General features: G+C 42.0%; 1 protein-coding gene across 1 annotated transcript in view; it reads left to right on the plus strand.

Annotated features, from left to right (window-relative positions):
* The window catches only part of NFXL1 (nuclear transcription factor, X-box binding like 1), a 108,834-nt gene that overhangs the window by 11,576 nt on the left and 69,322 nt on the right, over positions 1 to 27,936 (plus strand). The window contains exons 4-10 of the mRNA XM_008163450.4: positions 56 to 189; positions 22,089 to 22,267; positions 22,502 to 22,663; positions 22,820 to 22,920; positions 23,592 to 23,706; positions 24,142 to 24,266; positions 26,113 to 26,235. Of these exons, the coding sequence (XP_008161672.3) occupies positions 56 to 189; positions 22,089 to 22,267; positions 22,502 to 22,663; positions 22,820 to 22,920; positions 23,592 to 23,706; positions 24,142 to 24,266; positions 26,113 to 26,235 (939 nt within the window). The remainder of the gene's footprint in view (positions 1 to 55; positions 190 to 22,088; positions 22,268 to 22,501; positions 22,664 to 22,819; positions 22,921 to 23,591; positions 23,707 to 24,141; positions 24,267 to 26,112; positions 26,236 to 27,936) is intronic.

Consider the following 27,936-nt stretch of genomic DNA (forward strand, 5'->3'; position numbering starts at 1 on the left):
TAGTCAGAAGCAAGCTTAATAGGTGCTAGTCATTTCTTTTATGTTTATCTTTTAGGTCTGGAGCTGTTCTGGATGTTTCTGTATATTTCACATGCCATGCATTCAAAAGTGGGCTAAGGACAGCCTTTTTCTTATATCTTCTCCCTTGACAGATGATGATTTTGGGAAGAAAGATTATCCATGGCCTTGGTAAGCTTTTCATGTTACATTTACAAAGATGCCTTGATTGAGGACTAAGTGAGAACTAGAGTCACTTTAAAAAGAAACAATACTTGTAACTGGAAAACGTGCACTCCGTACTTGCTTTCACATTGTTCTATGAAAAGCAACAGAGGGTCCTGTGGCACCTTTAAGACTAACAGAAGTATTGGGAGCATAAGCTTTCGTGGGTAAGAACCTCACTTCTTCAGATGCAAGTAATGGAAATCTCCAGAGGCAGGTATAAATCAGTATGGAGATAACAAGGTTAGTTCAATCAGGGAGAGTGAGGTGCTCTGCTAGCAGTTGAGGTGTGAACACCAAGGGAGGAGAAACTGCTTCTGTAGTTGGATAGCCATTCACAGTCTTTGTTTAATCCTGATCTGATGGTGTCAAATTTGCAAATGAACTGGAGCTCAGCAGTTTCTCTTTGGAGTCTGGTCCTGAAGTTTTTTTGCTGTAAAATGGCTACCTTACATCTGCTATTGTGTGGCCAGGGAGGTTGAAGTGTTAAGGTATAGCAGATGTTAAGGTAGCTAGCAGAGCACCTCACCCTCCCTGATTGAACTAACCTCGTTATCTCCATACTGATTTATACCTGCCTCTGGAGATTTCCATTACTTGCATCTGAAGAAGTGAGGTTCTTACCCACGAAAGCTTATGCTCCCAATACTTCTGTTAGTCTTAAAGGTGCCACAGGACCCTCTGTTGCTTTTTACAGATTCAGACTAACACGGCTACCCCTCTGATACTTGATTGTTCTATGAATTTGTTTGAAGTTCACACTGGCACAGTGTGTGTTTAGGAAGCATAAAAAAAGAAATCACTGCATTGAAACTTCAACATGTGAAGACAGTAACTTGACTGTTGTACAGATTTCATGTTTTACCTTGGTTAAAATGTGTTTTTGATGGGTTCCCCTCACCCCCCCGGAGTGCCACCTGGAACTGGTGTACCACTGAGCCCTCCCAACCCACCAGCCTGGGCTCCCCTTTCCACTGTATTGCTGTGACAAGCTGCAAAACCCTCTCCAGCCTGCACTTTCACCTGCATACATACAGGTAGGGGCACACCCAGCTCCAGTTAAACAAGGCTCTTTGACCAGCCCTTGCATGCGAAGGCTACAGCTAGGGCAACTATCAGTTTCTCAGGCACGCACCCACTCTGGAGTATAAACCCAAAATTGTACCATCTTGTGCTGCACAGGGAACCGTACAGTGGAAGCTCATAAAACTTGCTCCCTCCCTCAATGTGGAGAGGAATATGCAACAGGCTTTTGCCCTTGAGTTATGATTTCCACACATTGGTTTAGATAAAGCAAAAAATAAGTTTAACTACAAAAGAGATCTTAAGCGATTAAAAAAATTGTGATTAAAAGATAACAGAATACCATTTATTTAAATATTTTGGATGTTTCCTACACTTTCAAATATAGATTACAATTACAACACAAAATACAAAGTGTACTGTACTCACTTTATATTTTTGATGACTAGTATTTGCACTGTAAAAAGCAAAAGAAATAGTATTTTTCAGTTCATCTAATACAAGTACTGTAGTTCAATCTCTTTATCAAGAAACTTGAACTTAAAAATGTAGAATTATGTACAAAAAACCTGCATTCAAAACCAAAACAAATAGAGCCTGAAAGTCCACTCAGTCCTGCTTCTTGTTTAGCCAATTGCTCAGACACACAAGTTCGTTTACATTTGCAGGAGATAATGCTGCCTGCTTCTTGTTTACAATGCCAGGTGAAAGTGAGAACAGGCATTCTCATGGCACTGTTGTAAATATCTTGCGATGCAGGCTACATGCCAGATGCAGTAAAGATTCATATGTCCTTTCATGCTTCAAGCACCATTCCCGGGGATATACATCCATGCTGATGATGGGTTCTGCTCAATAACAATCCAAAGTAGTGCAGACTGACGCATGTTCATTTTCATTATCTGAGTCAGATGCCACCAGCAGAAGGTTGATTGTTGTTGTTGGGTATTTTTTGGGTGTTTCAGGTTCTGTAGTTTCTGTATCGGAGTGTTGCTCTTTAAAGACTTTTGAAAGCATGCGCCACACCTCGTCCATCTGATTTGGAAGGTACTTCAAATTCTTAAACCTTGGGTCGAGTGCTCTAGCTATCTTTGGAAATCTCACATTGGTACCTTCTTTACGTTTTGTCGAATCTGCAGTGAAAGTGTTCTTAAAACGAACATGTGCTGGGTCATTATCCGAGACAGCTATAACATGATCTATATGGCAGAATGTGGGTAAAACAGAGCAGAGGACAGACAATTCTCCCCCCAAGGAGTTCAGTCACAAATTTAATTAACGCATTGTTTTTTTTAATGAGCGTCATCAGCATGGAAGCATGTCCTCTGGAATAGTGGCCGAAGCATGAAGGGGCATACGAATGTTTAGCATATCTGGCACATAAATACCTTGTAATGCCGGCTATAAAAGTGCCATGCAAATGCCTGTTCTCACTTTTTGGTGACATTGTAAATAAGAGCGCTGCATTATCTCCTTTAAATATAAACAAACTTGTTTGTCTTGGAGATTGGCTGAACAAGAAGTAGGACTGAGGCCTTGGCTACACTTGCAGATGTACAGCGCTGTGAGTTAAACCTGACTTCGTACAGCTGAGTAGGGAAAGCGCTACAGTCTGTCCACACTGACGGCTGCCCAGCACACTGTCGTGGCCACATTTGCAGCATTTGCTGCACCATTGGGAGCGGTGCATTATGGGCAGCTATCCCACAGAGCACCTCTTCCCATTCTGGCGCCGTGGGAAGGGGGCAGGGCATTCTGGGTCCTGTCCCAACACCCCGTGATGCATCGCTTCGCATCCCAGAAATCCCGTCCACCTTTGGCGCCATCTTTCAACGGTTTCTGTGCAGCACGATCTGTTGTCTGCGGGAAATGGAGCCCGAACTGCTGAGACGTATGCTGACTTATCTTGCCAGCACATCACGTTTGGCTGTTGAACTATTCCTTAAGATCCAAAGTGAGAGTGAGGAGTCCAACAATGCTATCGAGCCGTGTAACGCGTACGACACGAAATTGCTTGTGGCATTCAAGGACATGCTCAGCACCGTGCAACACTGCTTTTGGGCTCGGGGAAACAAGCACCGAGTGGTGGGATCACATCGTCATGGAAGTTTGGGATGACGAGCAGTGGCTGCAGAACTTTCAGATGAGAAAAGCTACTTTCATGGGACTGTGTGAGGAGCTCGCCCCCACCCTGTGGCGCAAGGACACGAGATTGAGAGCTGCCCTGCCAGTGGAGAAGCGGGTGGCTATTGCAATCTGGATGCTGGCAACTCCAGACAGCTACCGGTCGGTCGCAAACCAGTTTGGAGTGGGAAAGTCGACCGTTGAAATTGTGTTGATGCAAGTTTGCAGGGCCATTAATCGCATCCTACTCAGAAGAACTGTGACTCTGGGTAACGTGCAGGAAATAGTGGATGGCTTTGCACAAATGGGGCTCCCTAACTGTGGAGGGGCGATAGATGGGACGCACATTCCTATTCTGGTACCACCCCACCTAGGATCAGAGTACGTTAATCGGAAGGGGTATTTCTCTATGGTTCTCCAGGCGCTTGTGGATCACTGTGGGCGTTTCATTGACATTAACACAGGCTGGCCCGGAAAGGTGCATGACACACGCATCTTTTGGAACACTTGGCTGTTCAGGAAGATGCAGGCCGGAACTTTTTTCCCAGAGCAGAAGATCACGGTAGGGGAAGTCGAAATGCCCATTGTGATCCTTGGAAATCCCGCTTACCCATTAATGCCGTGGCTCATGAAACCCTACACAGGGAGCCTTGATAGCAGCAAGGAACGGTTCAACTACAGGCTGAGCCGGTGCCGAATGACTCTGGAGTGTGCCTTTGGCCGTTTAAAGGGCCGCTGGCGATCTCTGTATGGGAAGCTGGACTTGGCTGAAAACAGCATCCCCGCGGTTATATCCGCGTGCTGTGCCCTCCATAATATTTATGAAGGGAAGCGTGAAAGCTTCACTCAGGCATGGACCTCTGAGGTTGAACACCTGGAGGCTGAATTTGCACAGCCAGAGAGCAGGGCTATTACAGGGGCCCAGCCCGGGGCTGCAAGGATTAGGGATGCCTTGAGGGAGCAATTTGAGGCTGAAAACCAGCAGTGATATCTAGTGCCCTGCACAGGAGAGAAGTGCAGTAGTTCCAATCTTTAGGAATCAATGTTCGCTAAGCAGACTTGCAGTGCCTGTTGATTTCCTAGGCTAAGGAGTCTTTTACTTTATGCAATAATAAAGAATGTTTGCAAAGCCAAGAAATCCATTTATTGAAAAGAGAAAAAAAATATTTATTGAAAAGAAACAAGGGGGTGGAGTGGGGAACGGTACAATCACAGATTCGCGTATGTCCTGTCTGGTGTGCTGTACATTGAGTGCTGCACTTCAGGATGGCTATACTGCATGGTGATGGGGGTTGAGTGCAGAGGGTAAGGGTCGTGGTTTTCAGGGCTGGGTGGTGAAGATACTGGTGTTGGAGGCAGCTGGTGGTGTGAAGAACACGGAAGTTGGGGAAAGTGGGTTGGAGGTGACAGTGGGGCACAACGGAAAGAGTTTTGGGACAAGGGCTGGGGTGGGGGGGAGCGTTTGCGCTTGCAGTACTGCTCCTTCTGCATGGTTACGAGCTCCTGGATAGCATCTGCTTGGCGCGCCAGGATGCTTATGAGCCGATCCATGCTTTGCTGCTGGTGCGCTGCGTTTTCCTGGCGGATCCTGCTTTCTCTCTCCCTCCAGTTCTGTGCTTTCTCATTCTCTTTAATAGATTGCCGCATCACTTCTTGCAGCATGTCTTCTTTGCTTTTTCGCGGTCTCTTCTCTGAGTCTTTGCAGTCTCTGAGCAGCTGATAAGAGGGACAGCTGAGGTCTCAAGGTTGATGCAGCTGTATAGGCAAAATGCAACATTTAACACAGGCAGCATTGTTTATACCAGACAGAGTAATGATTCCCCCCGCACTTAAGGAGTAGAAAACACACAGGGTCTACACAATAGCATAATTTTCCCATCCGAAACAGAGCGCACATATCCCACGGGATCCTCAAAATGGTGAGTAAGGGGGACTGATTGTTTTAGGGCTGCACTGTCCTCTGGGTTTCTGTGCCTTGGGGAGAGCCAACAGCTTCAAAGGGCACGTACACTGAACACTGTCCCAACATTTTCCACAGGAGTTCGTCCTGGACGATATCTCGCTGCTGAGGGTGACCTGGGAAGCAAGGGAGGGTCTTCTACTGCAATGTGGCTTCCGCCCTGGCCCATATGCAGCTTGCCTGTGTGCAGCAATGGTCCCCCCCGCCCCTCGCGGCACAGTGGTGCGGACACGTTAGCCTGGCTGGGACAAGGACCATGGTGGCTCTCCCGATAAACCTGCGCAAGCGCATTGCACACGTTCTGGATGAGACATTCGAGGAGATTACCGAGGCCGATTACCGCAATGTGATAAACCACATCAATGCACTATTCCGCATCTAGGCATGCATGCCTAACCCTCCTCTCCCAAAGAGCCCGCACCGAAAAAATTCCTCCCCGCCCCCCCCCCCCCCCCCCAAAAAAAAAAACCGCTTACCAGGAACCTGCTCTTCTGTTTGTCCTCCACCAAGTACCTGCTGCTGCGACTGGCTACCTTCCTCCTGGCTTGAGAAGAGCTCCTGGCTGCATGGCTCCAGGGATTCCAGGGTGTCTCCATCCGGACCACCACCATCACTCCCGTTTTCCTCCTCCTCCTGCTGCTTCTCTCCCCCCCCCCCCCCCCACCTCCCCACCGGCTCTGAAGTGTCCATGGTGGTGCTCGGAGTGGAGGTGGGGTTAACCCCAAGTATCGCATCCAGCTCTTTGTAGAATCGGCAGGTCGCGGGGGGAGCACCCAAGTGGCTTTTCGCGTTGTGGGCTTTGTATTAGGCAATCCGCAACTCCTTCACTTTAATCCTGCACTGCAGGGCATCCTGGTCATGGCCCCTTTCCATCATGTCCTTTGATACCTTCCCGAAGGTATCGTAATTCCTACAGCTGAAGTGCAGCTGGGACTGGACAGCTTCCTCCCCCCAAACACTGATGAGGTCCAGCAACTCGCCATTGCTCCATGCTGGGGCTCGCTTGGCGCATGGAGGCATGGTTACCTGGAAAGATTCGCTGATAGCACTCCACGCCATGCCGGGCTGTGCAAACAGGAAGGGGATTTTTAAAATTTCCGGGGAATGTAAAGGGTGGGTCACATGGTTGGTTACATGAGGCCAGGGCAGTAGAGTTTGAACTGATGACCAGAGTGGCTAGAACAGGCGTTGTGGGATACTGCCGAATACTTCTGGAGGCCAGTCACAGCGCATTGGGCAGCCACACTGGCGCTGGAGCAGCAGCGCAATACACGCTATTCCTATCGTGGACGTGGAGTACGTGCAGCGCTGCAATCACGGAGATACAGCGCTGCAAATGACTTGCCAGTGTGGACAGGGAATGAGTTACAGTGCTGGGGGCGGCTTTACAGCGCTGCAACTTGCAAGTGTAGCCAAGGCCTGAGTGGACTTGTAGGTTCTGAAGTTTTACATTGTTTTGGTTTTGAGTGCTGTTAGGTAACAAAATAATTTCTACATTTGTAAGTTGCACTTTCATGACAGATTGCACTATAGTACTTGTATGAGGTGAACTGAAAGACACTATCTTTTGTTTATCATTTCTACAGTGGAAATATTTGTAATAATAATATACACTTTAATTTCAATTATAACACAGAATTTAATATATATGAATGTAGAAAAACATCCAAAATATTTAATAAATTTTAATTGGTATACTATTGTTTAACAGTGCAATTAAAACTGCGATTAATCACAATTAATTTTTTAAATTAATCGCATGAGCTAGCTGTGATTAATCAACAGCCCTAATTTTAAGTGATTATAAGGGATAGCAAACAGATCAAAGCTGATTTTCTAGCCAATAAACAAAAAACACAAACTAAGCTTAATATACTAAATAGATTGGATACGAAAAGCAGATTCTCACCCTAAGAGATGATACAAGCAGGCTGCAGATTCCTAGGAGGCACGTTGCACTTGCTTACAGCTTGGAATCCCCAGGTGTTCCATTCACAGGCTAAAAATCCCTTTAGTCTGGCTCCAGCACTTCCCTCAGTTCAGTCTTTGTTCCTCAGGTATTTCCAGGAGTCGTCTTGTGTGGGCAGTGAAGAACCCCAGATGATGTCACTCCCTCCCTTATATAGCTTTTGCATAGGATGGTTCTCAGGCTGGTCTGTGGAAAAACACTGACATCCCAAGATGGAGTCCAGAGACGTGGTCTCATTACATGTCCTTGCAGAGTCCTAGCAGCCATTACTCGGAGGCTGTCTCTAGTGTTCTCAGGAAGGCTCCGTAGGTGTGAGATAAGCTTCTCCTAAGGCCTTTCCTAATGGGCCATTCCCCACCCTCTGTCTAGACTGAAAGCATCTTGTCTAGTGGGAGTTCCCCAGGTGTAACAACATTTGAAATGCAGAGACATAGTCAATATTCATAACTTCAGATACAAAAATGATACAGGCATACAAATAGGATGTTAATATTCAGGAAATCATAACCTTTCCAGTGATGTCTCACATGACTTATCTTGCCTAAAATGCATCATAACTATGTGAGAATCATATCATAATATAGAATCATAGAAACATAAAACGGGAAGGGACCGCGAGAGGTCATCTAGTCCATTCCGCTGCACTCAAGTCAGGATTAAGTATTGTCTAGACCATCCCTGACAGGTGTTTGTCCAACCTGCTTTTAAAAATCCCCAATGATGGAGATTGCACAACCTCCCTAGGCAATTTATTCCAGTACTTAACCACTTCTGACAATTAGGAAGTTTTTCCTAATGTCCAACCTAAACCTTCCTTGCTGCAGTTTAAGCCCATTGTTTCTTGTCCTATCCTCAGAGGTTAAGAACAATTTTTCTCCCTCTCCTTGTAACAATCTTTTATGTAGTTGAAAACTCTTATCGTATCCCCTCTGTCTTCTCTTCTCCAGACTAAACAAACCCAATTTTCTCTATTTTCCCTCATAGGTCATGTTTTCTAGACCTTTAATCATTTTTGTTGCTCTTCTCTGGATTTTCTCTAATTTGTCCACATCTTTCCTGAAATGTGGTGCCCAGAACTGGACTCAGTACTCCAATTGAGGCCTAATCAGTGCGGAGTAGAGCGGAAGAGTTATTTCTTGTCTTGCTTACAGTATTCCTGCTAATACATCCAAGAATGATTTTTGTTTTTTTGCAACAGTGTTACACTGTTGACTCATATTTAGCTTGTGATCCACTATGACCCCCAGATCCCTTTCTGCAGCACTCCTTCCTAGGCAGTCATTTCCCATTTTGTATGTGTGCAACTGATTGTTCCTTCCTAAATGGAGTACTTTGCATTTGTCCTTATTGAATTTCATCCTGTTTACTTCAGACCGTTTGTCCAGATCATTTTGAATTTTAATCCTGTCCTCCAAAGCCGTTGCAACCCCTCCCAGCTTGGTATCGACCGCAAACTTTATAAGTGTACTCTCTATGCCATTATCTAAATCATTGATGAAGATATTGAACATAACGATTCCCAGAACTGATCCCTGTGGGACCCCACTCGTTATGCCCTTCCACTGATAACTACTCTCTAGGAATGATTTTCCAACCAGTTATGCACCCACCTTATAGTAGCTCCATTTAGGTTGTATTTCTGTAGTTTGTTTATGAGAAGGTCATGCGAGACAGTATCAAAAGCCTTACTAAAGTCAAGATATACCACATCTATGGCTTCCCTACTATCCACAAGGCTTGTTATCCTGTCAAAGAAAGCTAATAGGTTGGTTTGACGCCATTTGTTCTTGACAAATCCATGCTGACTGTTACTTATCACCTCATTATCTTGCAGTGTTTGCAAGTTGATTTCTTAATTTGCTCCATTATCTTTCCACATACAGAAGTTAAGCTGACTGGTCTGTAATTTCCCGGGTTGTCCATATTTCCCTTTTTATAGACGGGCACTATATTTGCCCTTTTCCAGTCTTCTGGAATGTCTTCCGTCTTCCATGACTTGTCGAAGATAATTGCTAATGGCTCAGATATCTCCTCAGTCAGCTCCCTGAGTATTCTAGGATGTATTTCATCAGGCCCTGGTGATTTGAAGACATCTAACTTGTCTAAGTAATTTTTGACTTGTTCTTTCCCTATTTTAGACTCTGATCCTATTTCATTTTCACTAGCATTCACTGTGCTAGACTTCCAATCACCACCAACTTTCTTGGTGAAATCCAAAACAAAGTCATTAAGCACCTCTGCCATTTTCATTGTCTTTCCCCCCTTGTTGAGAAACAGGCCTACTCTATCCTTGGTCTTCCTCTTGCTTCTAATGTATTTGTAGAATGTTTTCTTGTTACTCTTTATGTCCCTAGCTAGTTTGATCTCATTTTGTGCCTTGACCTTTCTAATTTTGTCTCTACATACTTGTGTTATTTGTTTATATTCATCCTTTGTAATTCGACAGTTTCCACTTTTTGTAGGATCCCTCCCCCCTTTTTGAGTTTTAGATCATTGAAGATATCCTGGTTAAGCCAGGGTGGTCTCTTGCCATACTTCCCCCTCCATAGGAAAGATAAGATAGTTTGCTCTTGTGCCCTTAATAATGTCTCTTTGAAAAACTGCCAACAGTCTTCAATTGTCTTTCCCCTTAGACTTGCTTCTCATGGGATTTTTACCTACCAACTCCATGAGTTTTTGCTAAAGTCTGCCTTCTTGAAATCCATGATCTTTATTGTGCTGTTCTCCCTCCTACCATTCCTTAGAATCATGAACTCTATTGTTTCATGTTCACTTTCACCCAAGTTTCCTTCCACTTCCAAAATGTCAACCAGTTCCTCCCTATTTGTCAAAATCAAATCTAGAACAGCCTCCCCTCCCAGTAGTTTCTCCACCCTCTGAAATGAAAAATTGTCTCCAATACATTCCAAGAACTTGTTGGATACTCTCTGCCCTGCTGTGTTGTTTTTCCCAACAGATGTCTGAGTAGTTGAAGTCCCCCATCACCAACAAGTCCTGTGCTTTGGATGATTTTGTTAGTTGTTTAAAAAAAGCCTCATCCACCTCTTCTCCCTGGTTTGGTTGTTTGTCCTACCATGACATCACCCTTGTTTTTTCCCCATTTATCCTTATCCAGAGACTTTCAACAAGTCTGTCTCTTATTTCTATCTCAACCTCAGTCCAAGTGTATACATTTTTAATATATAAGGCAACACCTCCTCCCTCTTTTCCCTGCCTGTCCTTTCTGAGAAAGCCGTACCCCTCTATACCAATCTTCCAGTCATGTGTATTATCCTACCAAGTCTCTGTGATGACAACTATATCATAGTTGTGTTTATTTACTAGCATTTCAAGTTCTTCCTGCTTATTCCCCGTATTTCTCGCATTAGTATACAACATCTAAGATACTGATTTAATTTTCCCCCTCCAGTTCTGTCTTCTCTCCCTTATTTCTGCTATAACATCCCATGCTTCCCCCAGATTCTGACCCTTCTTCCAGGTCTCCCTGTTTTTGACTTACCTGTGGGCTTTGGTCACCTGCCCCCGTCAAACCTAGTTTGAAGCCCTCCTCACTAGGTTGCTATGAAGAATCACTATGAAGAATATGGGGTGCAGTGTCAGTGTTAAAATGTTTATTCATCAACTTCAAAATCTCTCCTCTCACCACCACTAAACCTAATAAAGATGAGCTGTGATATGATAAATTCTACAGATGGCTAACCTGCAGTGGCACAGGTTTGCTGTCCTGTTTTTACATGTTTGCTAAATATAAAACTTCTTACCTGGCAACCACCTCAGCTGTTGCACAGGCTGACAGTGCTTCCTCTACTACAAATTAATGTTTCTTATTTTCAAGTGACCCTTTCACTGACATTTTGACTTCTTCTAAGTACAGATTTTTTGCCTTAAAAGTTTGATAAAATTATGCTTGATAGAATTTTCCTCATTTTGTAAGAATAAGAGGAAAGGAGAGTTTTTGTTATGCTCTAGTCTAAAACAATGGTTTTTCAACCTTTTTTCATTTGCAGGCCCCTAAAAATTTTCAAATGGAGGTGTGGACCCCTTTGGAAATAATAAGCATAGTCTGCGGACCCCATGTTGAAAACCACTGTTCTGTGGTAATGACAGCCTTTCGCAGACCCCCTTAGACTTAGTCCCATGGGTTGAAAACCACTGCTCTAAAACACATTTCAAACACAAAACCGCCATTATATTTAGTACCTACTAACTTGTATGTGGGTGTATTGAAGTATCCATAGCTCATTGAAGAGTAACTCCCTTTCTGGTGATACAGAACAATGTTATCAGAGGCAGAGGTTGCCTCATTCCTTAACTGCATCTGCCCCATTCCACAGGAATCACTGGCACCCCAAAATGTCCAAGACCCTAACATCCACAGGCTCCAGAACTCTTGTGCCTTGCTAAAAGGCTTCTTCTAATTGGCTGTGGGGATTTCCCCCAGATGGCAGGGCAGGTAATTCAACCCCAGCCACTTTCAGACCCTTAAAAAAACTAAAACAAAACCCCCAAAGAAATGCACTGTGGGGGGAGAGGAAAACAAAAATTTAATGTAGAGATAGGGCGCCTAGTGCTGCTTTGCACGCTTCCAGAACGTTGGAGGATGGCTAAAAGTTTAACTCTCCTGAGAAGCAGGAAATGCAGTGTTAGGGTAATGCAGACTTAAACTTCTTGAAACCCAGGAAGTACCTTAATTTTGTAATACCACCCCCATACCTGTTAGTCTTAACATTACCCTCTTTGAACGACCCGCCAGCTCTCCCGTGACAGACATGGCCCTCTTCATACAAGATTGTGAAGCACTTTGAGATCTGCTGATGAAAAGTGCCATTAATACTTAGTACAGTGGGAATGTGGTCCATGAATACTGTAATAGAAACAGTTACACAGCCTCTTCACTAAAGCAAAAATTATGTTTGAGTCAAGCTTAGTGAACATGAGTTAGCTGTGCCTGCCCTGTACTCAACCACTTTCCATACTCATGAGAGAGAAACCTTCACATAATTCAAGTGAGCACCGAGGTGCTCTGTTGCATGTGCTACCAGGCTGCTAAAAATCTCATTGGCAAGAATACACCATTCTGGTTCTCTGTTTGGAGAACTTCCATAACTGTGCAGAAACAAGGGATTCTCAATCCCTTGAGACGCTTGCCATATCTGGCAGTGTCCACTTTGGCAACTTGCTGCAACTAATCGCTCCACCATTTGGGATAGTTGCATCTATTGTGTTGAAAGGCGTTAGGCGTGCATGCAGATAAATAATGGAATACAATCCTTTTGGGACCCAGCAGAAATGGCACTGCTAGTAATTTGTCTGCTTATTATGGAACAGACTGTGAAGAGCCATAATTAGTAGTACTGCCAGCTCTAGGGAGGGTAGAGTTAAGGTTGCTGGAAAGGGATTATGTGAATGGGTTACATTAATTCTTTATTTCCAAGTTTTCAAACATTTAAGTTCTTTATCTTAACTCTGCTTTTTCTGGTTTTTAGTGGCTTAAGTTTAGCTATCCTCCATATGGGAAGGGTTTGAGGCAGCACTAGGCAACAGTAAGTGTATTGCCTAAGTCTCGTGTGAATTAACTTGTTTTTAAAATTCCGACTTGGCATATGCATAACTGCCAGTGAAAAATGCAGGGGGTGCATGGAGGTTAATTGAAAAATAATTACGTTTAAGTGGAAACAATGTATTGTCAAAGAGAGCAGTACATTACCTGTCAGGATATTTAAACTGTGTATACCTATCTACACATTTGAATAAATGCACAATGGCTACAGTTATTCAGCTGCATAATTCCATATATGTAAAAGGCTTTCTCGTTTGTTTTCGTGTGCAGTTACCTACTATATTAATTCTTTGAACCAAATAATAGCTTTTTTTATCTTTAAGATGTAAAGCCTTATGGCTGAAATGTGACACTTACCAAAGTCAGGAAATTCAGTTCTTACTTGACCATGGTGAACCATTAATAGATATTGGCAATAGTTCATAAGTGATTGAACTGTTACAGTTGTTATCGTGGGTGTGGGGGGGGAAAGGCTTGAATGATGTGGTCTTTGTGCTGGTAAAATATTAGTCTTAGGGCAAGGCTACACTATAAAATTAAGTCAACCTAAGGTATGTTGACATACAGCCATTGCAGTAATTTAATCGCTTTTGCATGTCCATATTACGCTCCTTGTGTTGGTGCGCGTCCTCACTACCAGCGCTTGCATTGATGCAGAGTGCAGTGCATCATGGGTAGCTATCCCACTGTGCAACTTGCCACCGTCTAGCGCAGGATGTTTTCGGAAGGATTGCAATGCAAGGGTTTGTAAAGGGGGGCAAAGTCTCATGGTGGTGACTGGGAATGTGATTTCAACGTCCCATGATGCAGTTTTCTCCATCCCATAATGCTTTAATATCAATACTTCAAAAAATGTATTGATCCTGAAAACAGTTGGTATTGTGTTCAAATTGTTTCAAGACATGTCAGGTTTGATATTAGACCCTATATCATGTTCTCATTATTCTTCCTTTTTTAAACTGATATAAGTCATACATAGCATCACAAACCACTAATTTTTAGGGAATAATGCTCTATACTGTTGGCTTTGGACTTAGTAGTAAAGGAGATGGACACAGAAGAGCTGATTTCAAAACAGCTATCTGCCGTGGAAACTTTTTTTATTATTCCGGTAACAAACTGGAACAAATGGAATTGAGGCTCTGCTCGGAGTACGGTGTGCCCAACCGTTTAAAGAGGCAGGATATCACATTCCTCCACACTAGTTTAAAATGCTTTCCAAATATATATTATCGTTAGGTTATATAGTATTTTATGTTAGCCAGACTAAAAGTTGTGGATAGACTGGCATGTGATTTCAAGTTGCAAGGGATTTATTCTGTCCCAGAATAGTAACTCACTAGTTAAACAACTGATAAATTCAGGCGCACTACTGGTTTTCACACTGTTAGGATAACATGGCGATGGGTGGTGCAGTGTTGTCCTGTGCAACAAGACCAATCAGTGGTAAGGAATCAGCTGGATTCTTCCAACAAGTCATCAAAATTAGGAGTTGTAACAGGAGGAGCTTTGATCAGAGGAACAAAGAAGTCTAGTGGAACGCTGATGGTACTTGTCGAGGCTGCAATGGTCCATATATCATTTCCATAAAGTACCATTGGATAGTTTTACCATGAACAACATGGGTCCCATATATTTTATAAGTTCTCTGGATACATTTCATTTCACAGCCTCCTACTTAAAAAAGAACGATGACTAGTTGTCATGTTGATCAATTTGCATAGCTTGGACTTGACTACACATGAGGCAACATCAGGACATAGCAGATCCCAATTGATACACAAAGATCACTTCAAAGAAAGAGTTGTGGATGTCCCCTAAGTCGTAGTTTGCAGTGAGTTCCTGTAGACAAGCAAGAAATTGTCCAGTTCCTGCTGATGACTCAAAATGTTAAGCATGCTTAAATGTCTATATAAAATGTTCCATTAGTCTGTTTGTAGCAGGATAGTATGCAGCAGAATGTACATGCTGAATTCCATTTGAAGCTAGGAACCTCTGAAATTCTTCTGAACATAACCGTGGTCCAGTGTCAATTTTCATGATTTCAGATATTTAAATCTGAAATTTCACGTTGTAACTATAGGGGTCCTAACCTAAAAGAGGCTGTGGGTTGGGGGGTCGCAAGGTTATTGTAGCAGGGATTGCAATATTGCTATCCTTACATCTGCGCTGCTGGTAGTAGTGGTGCTGTCTTAAGAGCTGGGCAGCCAGAGAGTGGTGGCTGCTGGCTGGGAGCCCAACTGGGAAGGCAGTGCTGCCATCAGCAGCAGCGCAGAAGTAAGGATGACATGGTATGGTATTACCACCCTTACTTCATCACAAGTCCTTCATCAAGCCGCCTCTTTCCAGCCACCCAGCTCTAAAGATAGCACAGAAGTAAGGGTAGCAATACCACGACCCTCCTACAATAACCTTGCCACCCCACCCATGGCCCCCTTTTGGGTCAGGACCCCCAGTTTGAGAAACGATGGTCTCTCCTGTGCAATCTGTATAGTATAGGGTAAAAGTACACAACAGACCAGATTTCACCGTCTGTGATGCGTTTTTCATGACAGTGAATTTGGTAGGACCCTACATATGAGCACAGCTGTTGACGGAATTCCATGTTTCAGTCCAAATGTTGACACAAACGAGTGATATCCATCAGCAAGGTAAAACATCTTCCATACAGATAGGTATGGAACTTCAGAATTCTGAAGATAATGCTGAGAGCCTCTTGCTCTAGTTGCGTATAGTTCGTCTCGGGTGGTGAGTGTTCATGAGCGAAGGCAATTGGTTACTCCTTTCCATCAGGAAAAATGTGAAAAAGATGCATCCACTCCATATAGTGAAGCATCATAAGCCAGTTGCAATGGTAGAAAGGTGTCAGTTCTTTGGTTCCTTAAATGCACAATCACATTCTGTAGTCCATTTCCTTTTTATTTTTCTCATAGCAGTTCATATAAAGGTCCCAACACTCTTGCCACATTAGGCAGAAATTTACCATAGTAGTTAAGCAGTCCTAAGAATGAATGTAACTGACATGCTCTCTACCAGTGGCACTTGAAGAATTGCCTTCTCTTTCTCTGGTGATTCCTTTAAGCCCCTGGCATAAATTACATGTCCAGGGTATTCAACTGAAGGTTTGAAAAACTCTTGTCTTGATGTTTTCTCAGTTCATAATCTTCAAAATGTTGCAAAACAGCATCCAAATTTTGAAGAATTGATCCCTTCAGTAATGAGGATGTTGTCCAAATAGCATTGAACTCCATTCAGTCCCTTCAAAATCTCATCCGTAGCTTTCTGCAACAGCACAGGTGTCGATGTGGCACCAAAAGGTAACCTGATATGGCAAAATAAGCTTTTTCATGTGTTGTGGGATATTTGCAAGATGCCAGATCACTCTCTATTTGTAGGTATGCATCAAGCAATCCAATTTACTGAAACACTGACCTCTCCTAAGAGTAGCAAAAAATTTTCAATAGGAGGTAGTGGATACTGGTTTGCACGTAAAATTGGTAAAAAGCAACAGAGGGTCCTGTGGCACCTTTAAGACTAACAGAAGTATTGGAGCATAAGCTTTCGTGGGTAAAAATCTCACTTTTCAGATGCAAGTAATGGAAATTTCCAGAGGCAGGTATAAATCAGTATGGAGATAATGAGATTAGTTCAATCAGGGAGAGTGAGGTGCTCTGCTAGCAGTTGAGGTGTGAACACCAAGGGAGGAGAAACTGCTTCTGTAGTTGGATAGCCATTCACAGTCTTTGTTTAATCCTGATTTGATGGTGTCAAATTTGCAAATGAACTGGAGCTCAGCAGTTTCTCTTTGGAGTCTGGTCCTGAAGTTTTTTTGCTGTAAGATGGCACTCTCACTGATGGACTGTCTGGATATGTGGACTCCCTACTCAGACCCTACGCCATCAGCACTCCCAGCTATCTCTGTGACACCACAGATTTCCTGAGAAAACTACAATGTATTGGTGACCTCCCAGAAAACACCATCCTAGCCACCATGGATGTAGAGGCTCTCTACACAAACATCCCACACACAGATGGAATACAAGCTGTCAGGAACAGTATCCCTGATGATGACACAGCACAACTTGTTGCTGAGCTCTGTGACTTTATCCTCATGCACAATTATTTCAAATTTGGTGACAATATATACCTCCAGACCAGTGGCACTGCTATGGGCACCCGCATGGCCCCACAATATGCCAACATTTTTATGGCTGACCTGGAACAACGCTTCCTTCGCTCTCGTCCACTCACGCCCCTTCTCTACCTACGCTACATTGATGACATCTTCATCATCTGGACGCATGGGAAGGAGACCCTGGAAGAATTCCACCATGATTTCAACAGCTTCCACCCCACCATCAACCTCAGCCTGGACCAATCTACACGGGAGGTCCACTTCCTAGACACCAGAGTATAAATAAGCGATGGCCACGTTAACACCATCCTATACCGAAAACCCACTGACCGCTATGCCTACCTTCATGCCTCCAGCTTCCACCCCGGACACACCACATGATCCATAATCTACAGCCAAGCGCTGAGGTACAACCGCATCTGCTCCAACCCCTCAGACAGAGACCAACACCTACAAGATCTTCACCAAGCATTATCAAAACTACGATACCCAAACAAGGAAATAAAGAAACAAATCAACAGAGCCAGGCGTGTACCCAGAAGCCTCCTGCTACAAGACAGGCCCAAAAAAGAAACCAACAGAACTCCACTGGCCATCACCTACAGTCCTCAGCTTAAACCTCTCCAACGCATCATCAGTGATCTACAACCCATCCTGGACAATGATCCCTCACTTTCACAGACCTTGGGAGGCAGGCCAGTCTTCGCACACAGACAACCCGCCAACCTTGAGCATATTCTCACCAGCAACCACGCACTGCACCACAACTCTAACTCGGGAACCAACCCATGCAACAAACCTCGATGCCAACTCTGCCCACATATCTACACCAGCAACACCATCACAGGACCTAACCAGATCAGCTACAACATCACCGGCTCATTCACCTGCACGTCCACCAATGTTATATATGCCATCATATGCCAGCAATGCCCCTCTGCTATGTACATTGGCCAAACTGGACAGTCACTACACAAGAGGATAAATGGACACAAGTCAGATATCAGGAATGGCAATATACAAAAACCTGTAGGAGAACACTTCAACCTCCCTGGCCACACAATAGCAGATGTAAAGGTAGCCATCTTACAGCAAAAAAACTTCAGGACCAGACTCCAAAGAGAAACTGCTGAGCTCCAGTTCATTTGCAAATTTGACATCATCAGATCAGGATTAAACAAAGACTGTGAATGGCTATCCAACTACAGAAGCAGTTTCTCCTCCCTTGGTGTTCACACTTCAACTGTTAGCAGAGCACCTCACCCTCCCTCATTGAACTAACCTCATTATCTCCATACTGATTTATACCTGCCTCTGGAAATTTCCATTACTTGCATCTGAAAAGTGAGGGTTTTACCCATGAAAGCTTATGCTCCAATACTTCTGTTAGTCTTAAAGGTGTCACAGGACCCTCTGTTGCTTTTTACAGATTCAGACTAAGACGACTACCCCTCTGATACTTGACATAAAATTGGGTTCACTTTGAAATCTCCACAAATTCGGATGGAGCCATCTTTCCTGATCAATGGTAGAACAGGTGTAGGCCACTGACTGTGTATGAAACTGGTGACAAGATTCTGATGTTCACTAGACAGTCCACAGGAGGCTTCAGAGCATAAGGCACAACTCTGGGTTTGCAATATTTTGACTATATGTCAGATTTAACAGTGAGCTTCACTGACAGGTTGCTTATCTGTCCAAGCCCTTTTTCAAAAACTTTGGAGTGACTGTACAGTATTTCTTGAAGGTTTCAAGGTGTTTTGTGATCTTGACCTTGATACAATTCAGCTTCTCAAGCCAAGTTCTGTCAAATAATCATGGATACTTTCCTTCAATCAATTGTTACCCTTGTATATTTTGTTGAACTTTCACCTGGAGTCTCCCTTTTGGAATTAACTTTTCTCCTATTAAGTCTTAAATCTTTCAAGACGGCCACTCCAGTATCAAGCTCCATATTTGTAGGAACTCCCTCAGCCAAGGGTGTAACCAGGAGCCATCTCTTACTTCAGGTTCTGATAACATGTGCAGTTCTAGGACTTGCTGAATGTCACTAGAGCTTTGTCTTTTTCCACGTTAATTTCTGACTTCTGTCTTTTCTTAGGTTCAGTCTTCATAGGTCTCTTCTTGGATGGATGGTTACTCTGTGTTGCTGGTCATTGAATTATGTGACTGGTCATGACAATGTGTCTTTTCTTCTGGCACTTCCTGCAAATGACCTGGTGTGCCTAGCAATTCTCAGTGTATATAGTGTGCATACAATGGCCACATGGAAATTCTGTACATTTTGTGGTCCTCTGACTCACTAATTTAGGAGGTGTACTTCTTGGTTCACCCTAAATTTCAGAGACTCCTTCTCTGCAGTTTCCATGGCAATAGCTACGTCAACAGCCGAATGCTAGCGCTGATACAGTCAGTAACTTCTTTCAGATCCGATCATTGCGTAATCCAGAGACCGATTGGTCACATAGGGCATAACTTAATGTTTGTCGGTACTGACGGTACTTTGATAACTTTTTTTTTTTTTTTAAGAGCAGCAATGAACTGTGCTGCTGGCTCTCCGCTTCCTTGATGGACCCACTATCGTTCTGCTATCATCAATGGGGCAGGAGAGAAATGTTCGTTTCTTCAGTAATTATGGCATTTCTGGGCATAATTGGAAACAAGAAATCCCGCAGCAATCTGTATGCCTTCAGACCCATTACTATCTGCAATATTGAAACTTGTCCTTCTAGAATGGAATTGTAAACTACAAATTGCTTAGATCGTTTGAGGCACATCACCCATGATTCACGGGTTTTGTCTAATTCATCAATGTTTCTCTTCTCTCCTATTGCACTTCGTGCCCTCCTGTACATTTTCTTCCACAGGAAAACGTTCTTTGCTTTTTTTCCTTCTTGGGCACTCAGTGGGAGCACTGGACACTTGTGGGTTAGAAGATCCTTGTTTCCAATGTTATATTTGGACCAAGCCGTGAAGGAGCTAGACAAAGAGGGAACTGATTTTAAACACAGCTGTCTGCTGTGGAGACTTTCATTATTTTGGTAACAAACAGAAGTGAGGCTTTGCTCTGAGTACAGAGTGCCCACCATTTAAAGAGGCAGGACATCACACATACCATTTAGAAACTGGGAGAGAAACAAGCCAGGTAGTAATCAAATTATATGATCTTTATAATCTTATACCACCTGTTACATTTATTTATAGCCCTTGCGGCTGTGAATTGTCATTGGTCCCTAAGTCTACTGATACTTTTCAAGGACTGGCTATAGCAAGTCCCAGCTGTTAGGCTACTGTAACTTACATTAAAAATATATGTCTACAAGAGATTGCATTAGCATCACTAAGTTTTGATTTGAATATCTTAGGAGCAGGGCCGGCTCTAGGCACCAGCAAAACAAACTGGTGCTTGGGGCGGCACATTTTTAGGGGCGGCATGCCGCCCTAACTCACCTTTGCTGCTGCCGCTGGTGCACGAAACAGCTGATTCGCGCGCCGTGGCTGCTCGGGATCTCCCCCTTCCTCCCGGGTTTGAGTGCTTAGGAGTCTAATCCAGTAAGAGTTCCCAGTTTTTAATGTCACTGTTCTTGGTCCTATGCAGAGGAAATAATTTTGTTACAAGGACTGTTTTGGAATAACATTTTAGTATTTGGATATTGAGGCGTAAAATATTATTCTAAAGGTTTGCTATACTAAATGCTCTCAAGTTTACAATTGTTCATGGAAAAGGTATTGTGGAGCTGGGGGCCTGAAGAATTTGTCATAGTGCATTTAAAAACTAGTATGTAGCAGCCACCCTGATGTACACCTCTACCCCAATATAACGCGACCCAATATAACACGAATTCGGATATAATGCGGTAAAGCAGCGCTCCGGGGGGGTGGAGGTGCGCACTCGGGCGGCTCAAAGCAAGTTCAATATAACGTGGTAAGATTTTATTTTATTTTTATTTTTTTTGGTCCTGAGGACACAGTTATCTCAGGGTAGAGGTGTATTATAAATTTAACTACCGATATATCATTATTAACTAAAACAGTTGCAAAAAAGCAGTGTGGATTGATTTTAAATCAGCGATTAGCCTCAATTTGAATAATTGATTTTAATCAACTTTTCCATTTGTACTTCAATTATCTTCTAAAGAAAGGTGCGTTCTCATTGGTTAACATAACCATTAAAACATAGAATCATAGAAGTGTAAGACTGGAAGGGACCTCAATAGGTCAGCATGTTGATTTACAGTTAAATAGAGCCTTTACACTTTATTTCACACACCTTTTTGCTACCTAGGAGGGTACACTATAACTATATGCATCTATTTAAGTGGTTACATAGCTTACAATTTTCAGATTTTTAATTGTACATTTTGGTATGTAAAATTGCTTTATTAACTTTTGGCTCATGATTTGTATCAAGCGGTATTAGGGTGGTAACTGGAATTTAATTTAACACACCACCGTATAACATTTTATTTTTATTAAACGAAACCTTAAATGTTTTGGATACATATGCTTATCAAAATATATTTCATGTTTACAACTAAATGATTAATTTACTCTCTATAGTTAATCACTCTGTTCCGTTAATAAAACTGATTATTTCTGTTTAGCCTGGGAAGATTTTCAAATATGCCTAAGTAGAAGTGACTGGACTGTAAATTCCTGAAATGAGACAGGCTCCTAAATTACTTCGACTGACCTGTTGTCATATTTGTGAAACTTGACCTCAAAAGTTAGATGTGTTTTTCTCTGATGCTTTCTTTGAGTTAAAGGCTGCTTTCCTATATAACGTTTCTGATAGAAGCTAATAGATTCATCATATTTATTTTTTATTTAAATGGTTTAAGAGATTATAAATTTAGGCCTTAACACATTTTATATTAAATTTAGATTTTCTTTTAAGCAGCTTTATTTTTTAAACAAATTATTTTAATATCAAAATAAAAAATCTAAATAAAATGATTGTATCACCTCTTTTTAAAAAAAAAAAAATCATACAGCTTTTTTTCCAGGGTGGACAAAAATCTGTTGTTAACGTCTGTGTTGCTTTGCCAAACAGAATTAGTAAAACTGTCCTTTTTTCTTTTTTTGCCTATGTCAGTCCAAAATGTAGGTTCGAGTACAAACGATCTGAAACTCCCACTAGATACTACTGCTACTGTGGAAAGGTAGAAGATCCAGAGTTGGACCCCTGGCTAGTACCTCACTCATGTGGCCAAGTATGTGAGAGGGAATTTAAACCTCCATGTGGGCATAAGTGCCTACTGCTCTGTCACCCAGGTAAGTCCCTTCTATGCTATTGATTAATTGTGAACAATTAGTCATGAAAACTATCAAGCTTAAAATCAATTATGACACTGGACTTAAAACTTTAATAAATAGGAGAAAGTGAATATTTGTGGGAAATTTCATTATTAAAAGCTAGTTATTGAACACTAATGAAAGGAGAATAAAATGAGTTATGGAGCCAGTGATGAAATGTTAATTTTATTGTTTCCTTTTAACCATTCTCAGGTCCTTGTCCTCCTTGCCCAAAGATGGTCGCAATAGCCTGTTACTGTAAGAAGGCTAAACCAGTGCCGCGAAGGTGCAGTACCAAAGAATGGTCATGTCAGCTGCCATGTGGTCGAAAACTGCCATGTGGACAGCACACTTGTGAGAACCCTTGTCATCCAGGTAGACCTGATCTTCTAAATTGTTCAGAGAGTAGTTTTGCATCAGTTATTAAGAGTTGAAGCTTGCCTGTATGAACTAATTAAAAGGAAAAAATTATTGTTGTAATTCTCTCTCTGTCACCTCACAATTAAATCTATATTAATCACTTATTTTTAGGAAATTGTCAGTCTTGCCCACGAGTCAGTAAACAAAGGTGTGTCTGTGGTAGACAAATAGCAGAAAGACTTTGCGCAAGTCCATTTTGGCAGTGTGAGCAGGTATGTTTCAGACGTGCTTTTTGGATTATCTTTATCTTAAAGAAAATGGACTACTTACTATACTGGAAAATTAAAAAATGTTAAGAGGGTTTTTTGTTTTTTAAGGCACGTGTTTTTAAACATACACACGCAAATCTATGCAGTGATCATTTGAAGACTGATACAGTTACATGGGTCCAATTCACTCCTGATATTAGTATTCGCAGCTTTGTTGACTATGTTGGAATTCTGCTTGCTTATGACAGTAGTAAACTTTACTTTCAGTCCCCATCATTTTGAGTAACTTTTTAGATTCTTTTGAGAGTAAAACGTCTGTTGCCATCTTAAAGTATGAAACACAGCTTACTGTGTGCTCTAGAGCTTTGCTTATTTACTAGTAGGAACTATGAAAAGCTTCATCAGTTTTCTAAGAATGATAAAATATTTGTGGCTCAGAGCTACAACTGAGACTGTAGATTGTAAAAATCTTAAATTGAGAGAAAGCAAAACATGAGTGCTGTCATGAAACAGCGCATAACCTCTGATTTTAATTGGTAGCTTAAGTATACTTTCAAAGCTCAGGAAAAATCTCCCTTCTCCTTCACAATCCCATTGGATTTTGCGTCCTTTTATGTTGTTAAATTGCTCACTGTCAGCTGTTGAGTTATGGTAGTTTTGTTTTTTTCTTTAAGGTGTGTGGGAGAACTTTGCCTTGTGGTAATCACACATGTGAACAAGTTTGTCACTCTGGTCCCTGTGGAGAATGTCCTCGATCTGGGAAAAGGCCCTGTCCATGTGAGAAATCAAGTAAGGATTTTTTCTCTCTTTGAGGCACATTTATTTGCTGAAATAGACTTCAAATATTCAAACATGCCCCAAGTAGTATGAATTTACAGGAGAATGTTGTAGCTCAGGTTTATAAACCTTTTTTTCAGTAGTGGTTGTCAAAGGCTTACTTCCGCAGTGCAGTTACTTAACAGGTTCCAATAAGCAATGAAAGCTGAATGTTATATATAACTTTCTTGCTTGGTTCTTTACAAGTTTGATATTTGACTTAATTTAACTATGATTTTATGATGGAGGTGCTAACTAAATTCAATAAATTTGTATAATTTCTGTAGAGTTTCTTTAAAAATCAGAGGGTGAAGCTAGAAAATAAAGGTCAAATTGTCAACTGCATATCTAGATGTATCTTTGTGTGTTTTTCTTTAGTACACCGTGCTATCTTTTTCTTTTATTTAGTGTTTTTTTTGCCATGTACGGAAGATGTACCTACTTGTGGAGATAGTTGTGACAAAGTTCTTGAATGTGGAATCCATAGGTGTTCGCAGCGTTGTCATCGAGGTCTCTGTGAAATTTGTAGACAGGTTAGTTTTAATCTCTTCCAACATGTAGCTTTTAAATACTTTGTAACTGTAATAAAAGTTTTTTGCTTCCTAAGAAGCTGGCATATCTGTCACTAAAAGCACCCATCTAAGACCAGATTCTTTGGGTAAATGTGTTCAGAAAAATGCATTACACCTGTGTGGTACCTAACCAGTTACTAAAAGTCATGCTAAAGGCAAGTTTTAACTGGTAGTTGAGCAAACTTAACTGGAAGTCCTGTGTGGGTAATGCACATCTTCCACTGTAGCACTATGAATAGGCCACTAAAGTTGCTAAAGTGATGCTGAGAACTATTTTTAGGCCAAAATTTAAAATATGTGGGCGGCAAAAAGGCTTTATTTTTTGTAAGTTTCCAGTGTTGAATTCTTTTTTTAAGCATTCCCAAATAACATTTTTCCCAAGGCATGAGAATTTAGAAGTCAAACTGACTTCTTATTTATATAGTCCAAGCTGACTTAAATGCGAAGGAAAAAAAAAAGCCTGCATAAATGACAACGGTTAATAATTTTTTTTTTAAACTAGCTATTCGTAATAGGTAATGTTTTTAACTAATATGACCAAGAGGAAGGACTGTCCAGTGATTAGGGGCATTGGCCTGGGTCCTAGAGATCCAGGTTCAGTTCCCTGCTCCACCAAAGATTTTGTGCAAGTCACTTAGTCTGTCTACCTCAATTCCCTATCTGTAAATTGTGGATAATAGTACAGTATTACCCTGGAGGGTTGTGAGGATGAATACATGAAAAGATTGTGAGGTGCTCAGATACTATAGTAATGGAGGCTATATAAGCACCTAAGATGTACGTTTGTTGCCCCTTTTATATTTGGTGCAACCGGGAGATCTGGGGTGTCGTCTAAAACGCCAGTGACAAGTTGGCTTGAAAACACTTTTTATGGTGATTTGGAAGGAGGTTTCCCTCCAACTTGCCATTGAAGGCGTGCCTTCCCGACAACTGTCCTGTCTATGATAAGGCAAATTGGACATGGCTCACTCAGAGCCACTTGTTGGTGCTTCTGCTAGACCAGAAGCAATATCAGTTGAGGGCATTCCAAGGTACTAATTTACCCTCCCTTGATCTGTGTGCAGCACTACAGCTCAGAGAGCATAGAAGTGATTTGTGTATTGAGCTCAGTGCCATAGTTCTGTGCATGGCATTTTGCTAAAACTAGAGACCATAAGGCCCACATTGTGGTTTTTAAAGAATATTCAGTTCTGGCTCTTAGTCATAAATGATTATGTTGAACTGCGTTCTTTAAATTAAGTTTAAAAGACATGACATCAGGAAAGAATCTGTTGGGACTGTATCCTCTGTTTGGGTGCTGAGGTGGAAGGGAGTTTTTCCAATTACTGTTTTACTTCTGCAAAAAAAATTGTCATTTTCCTGGCCTTTCATAACTCTGCTCTTTCATACTTGTTCATTCTTATTGGGCTACTCTTCTGTGTTCTTCACTCTGCCAGTAATGGCAACCTCGTTTGCTCATGAGTAAGCATCTCAGCCATCTTCCACTCTGTCCTTTTTATGCATGGAATGCTCTCTCAATTGATCTTTAAGGTTACTCCCCATCCTCTTTCCGTTATTGCCTTCAGATAATCTCAGGTACAATGCCTGTGGGATACTAGCTAACATATGGCAGTGGAAAGAGAGTCAGGTAAGCTTGGGTTGTAAGCTGTGCAGAGCAGGGACAGTGTCCTCGTATGTTTGTATAGTGCCTAACACAGTATGGTCTCTGGATGATAACGTAATAAAGTTAGTCAGTTTGCCTTATGGTTCTTAGTAGAAAACTCTTTAGCTTCCAACTATAATGTGTCGCCATTATTCCCCCCCCCAGGAAGTTGAAAAGCAGTGTCGTTGTGGAAAGCATACTAAACGCATGCCATGTCATAAACCGTATCTCTGTGAGACAAAGTGTACTAAAATTCGTGATTGCCAGAAGCACCAATGCAAGAGAAAGGTGAGTGTTAAAATAAGTATTAACAATACGCTTACACAGCAATCATTAAAGTTCTAAATTTGGCTCTTTTTCAGTTTTTGGTCCAATTTTATATTCGTGTTGTACAAATGTAGCATTGCATCAACATACCTTTTGTTTCACATTTGGAAGGCTTTCTTTCAACTGTAAGGGCTAGCTAATTAATAAATAAAAGCTCAGAATCTGCCGCAAATTCCAAAACTGAAGAATAGAGGTTGCTTAAACTATGCTGCTGGGAATATATTTTGATATTAACTGTCTCTATTTTTCCGAAATAGCTTTCCCCTTCTATTTCAACATATCTTTTTGAAGGTTTGAATTGACAGTCAAGTTGTTCAAAAGTCTCAGAACATCTATAGCCTTTGCAGAAGGTGTTTGTTGTTGATCTGAGGCGCTAATTTCTTGACAAGTTCCTTTTAGAGGGTACCTAGTAGATTTTGCAGCTTAGTCAGTTTTAAGGGAGCTACTCACCAAGTAGATCAGCTTTTGCTTTCATTGGGACTTCAGTGCCTAAGGCCTTGGCTACACTTGAGAATTCACAACGCTGCCGCAGCAGCACTGTGAAGCGCGAGTGTAGTCACGCCACCAGCGCTGCGAGAGCTTTCTCGCAGCGCTGCAAGTACTCCACCTCTCTGAGGGGAATAGCTTGCAGCGCTGCAGGCACTGATTACACTGGCGCTGTGCAGCGCTGCACTCGCTGCGCTTGGGGGGTGGGGGAGGCGTTTTCACACCCCTGAGTGCAGCAAGTTGCAGCGCTGTACAGCGCCAGTGTAGCCAAGGCCTAAACTACCCTTTGTGACTTTGAACATCTCCATCTAAAGGTTAATAGAAATAGTCTCCTCCTCTTCTCCTCCCCCCTCCCCCGCAAGCCTCCTTGCATATTAAAGAACAGGGTGACAGCCTATCTAAACCTTAACCCAGCTGTATTCCTTTTGTTAACATAAAGGAAGAACTCATGTCTGAAAAGAATGAGGTGTGTGTAGTGAAAGCGTACAGCACATTTAATGATTTTTCTTTTGTACTGTATCTCGGCTCTTCTGTGCAATGCTAGTAGGTACAGAACGTGTTTAATTCTTTTCGAAGGTGCTGGTTTTCTTATAGTTTTTAATACTGGTGGGCTAGGTACACATTACTAATAAAATTGTCAGATCATTCAGAGTTTTATTTGTATTCAATTCGTGTGATTCATGTAATGGAAAGTTTCAAAATGGAAAAAATCTACAGTATGAGTTAAAAGAATTCTATGCTCATGTGGGATCATTACCACAAAAATTTGCTGTAGAAGTTTCTGTGCTCAACTCTGAAATAATTTCATATCTAGTAAACTTAGACATGAAAACTCCCAAATATAATTATTGTTGCAATTGGAGCACACTTACACATCAAATCATCCGTTAGAGAGATTCATTGCTCCTGACGTTTGTGTTCAGGGTATGTGGGTGCGGCACTAAGCAGCTGTACTAGAATTTGGTTATAGAAATCAGTTTAGGCCGTCCTTTTCTCAAAATTCTCATCTCTTACATGTGCTATATGTAGATCTGAGGCCAAATTAAATATGCATAGAAGCATAATTTCCAGTTTTGTATGTAGAGAGAGCACTAATAGTCAGCCAAGAGGCTCCAAGTAGCGTTTTGCCTGATTATTGCTTATTTCATTATTATAATTAAAACTCCCAATGTTCCT

The sequence above is a fragment of the Chrysemys picta genome, chromosome 5 (genome assembly GCF_011386835.1).
Source record: "Chrysemys picta bellii isolate R12L10 chromosome 5, ASM1138683v2, whole genome shotgun sequence".
NCBI classification, from domain to species: Eukaryota; Metazoa; Chordata; order Testudines; family Emydidae; genus Chrysemys; species Chrysemys picta.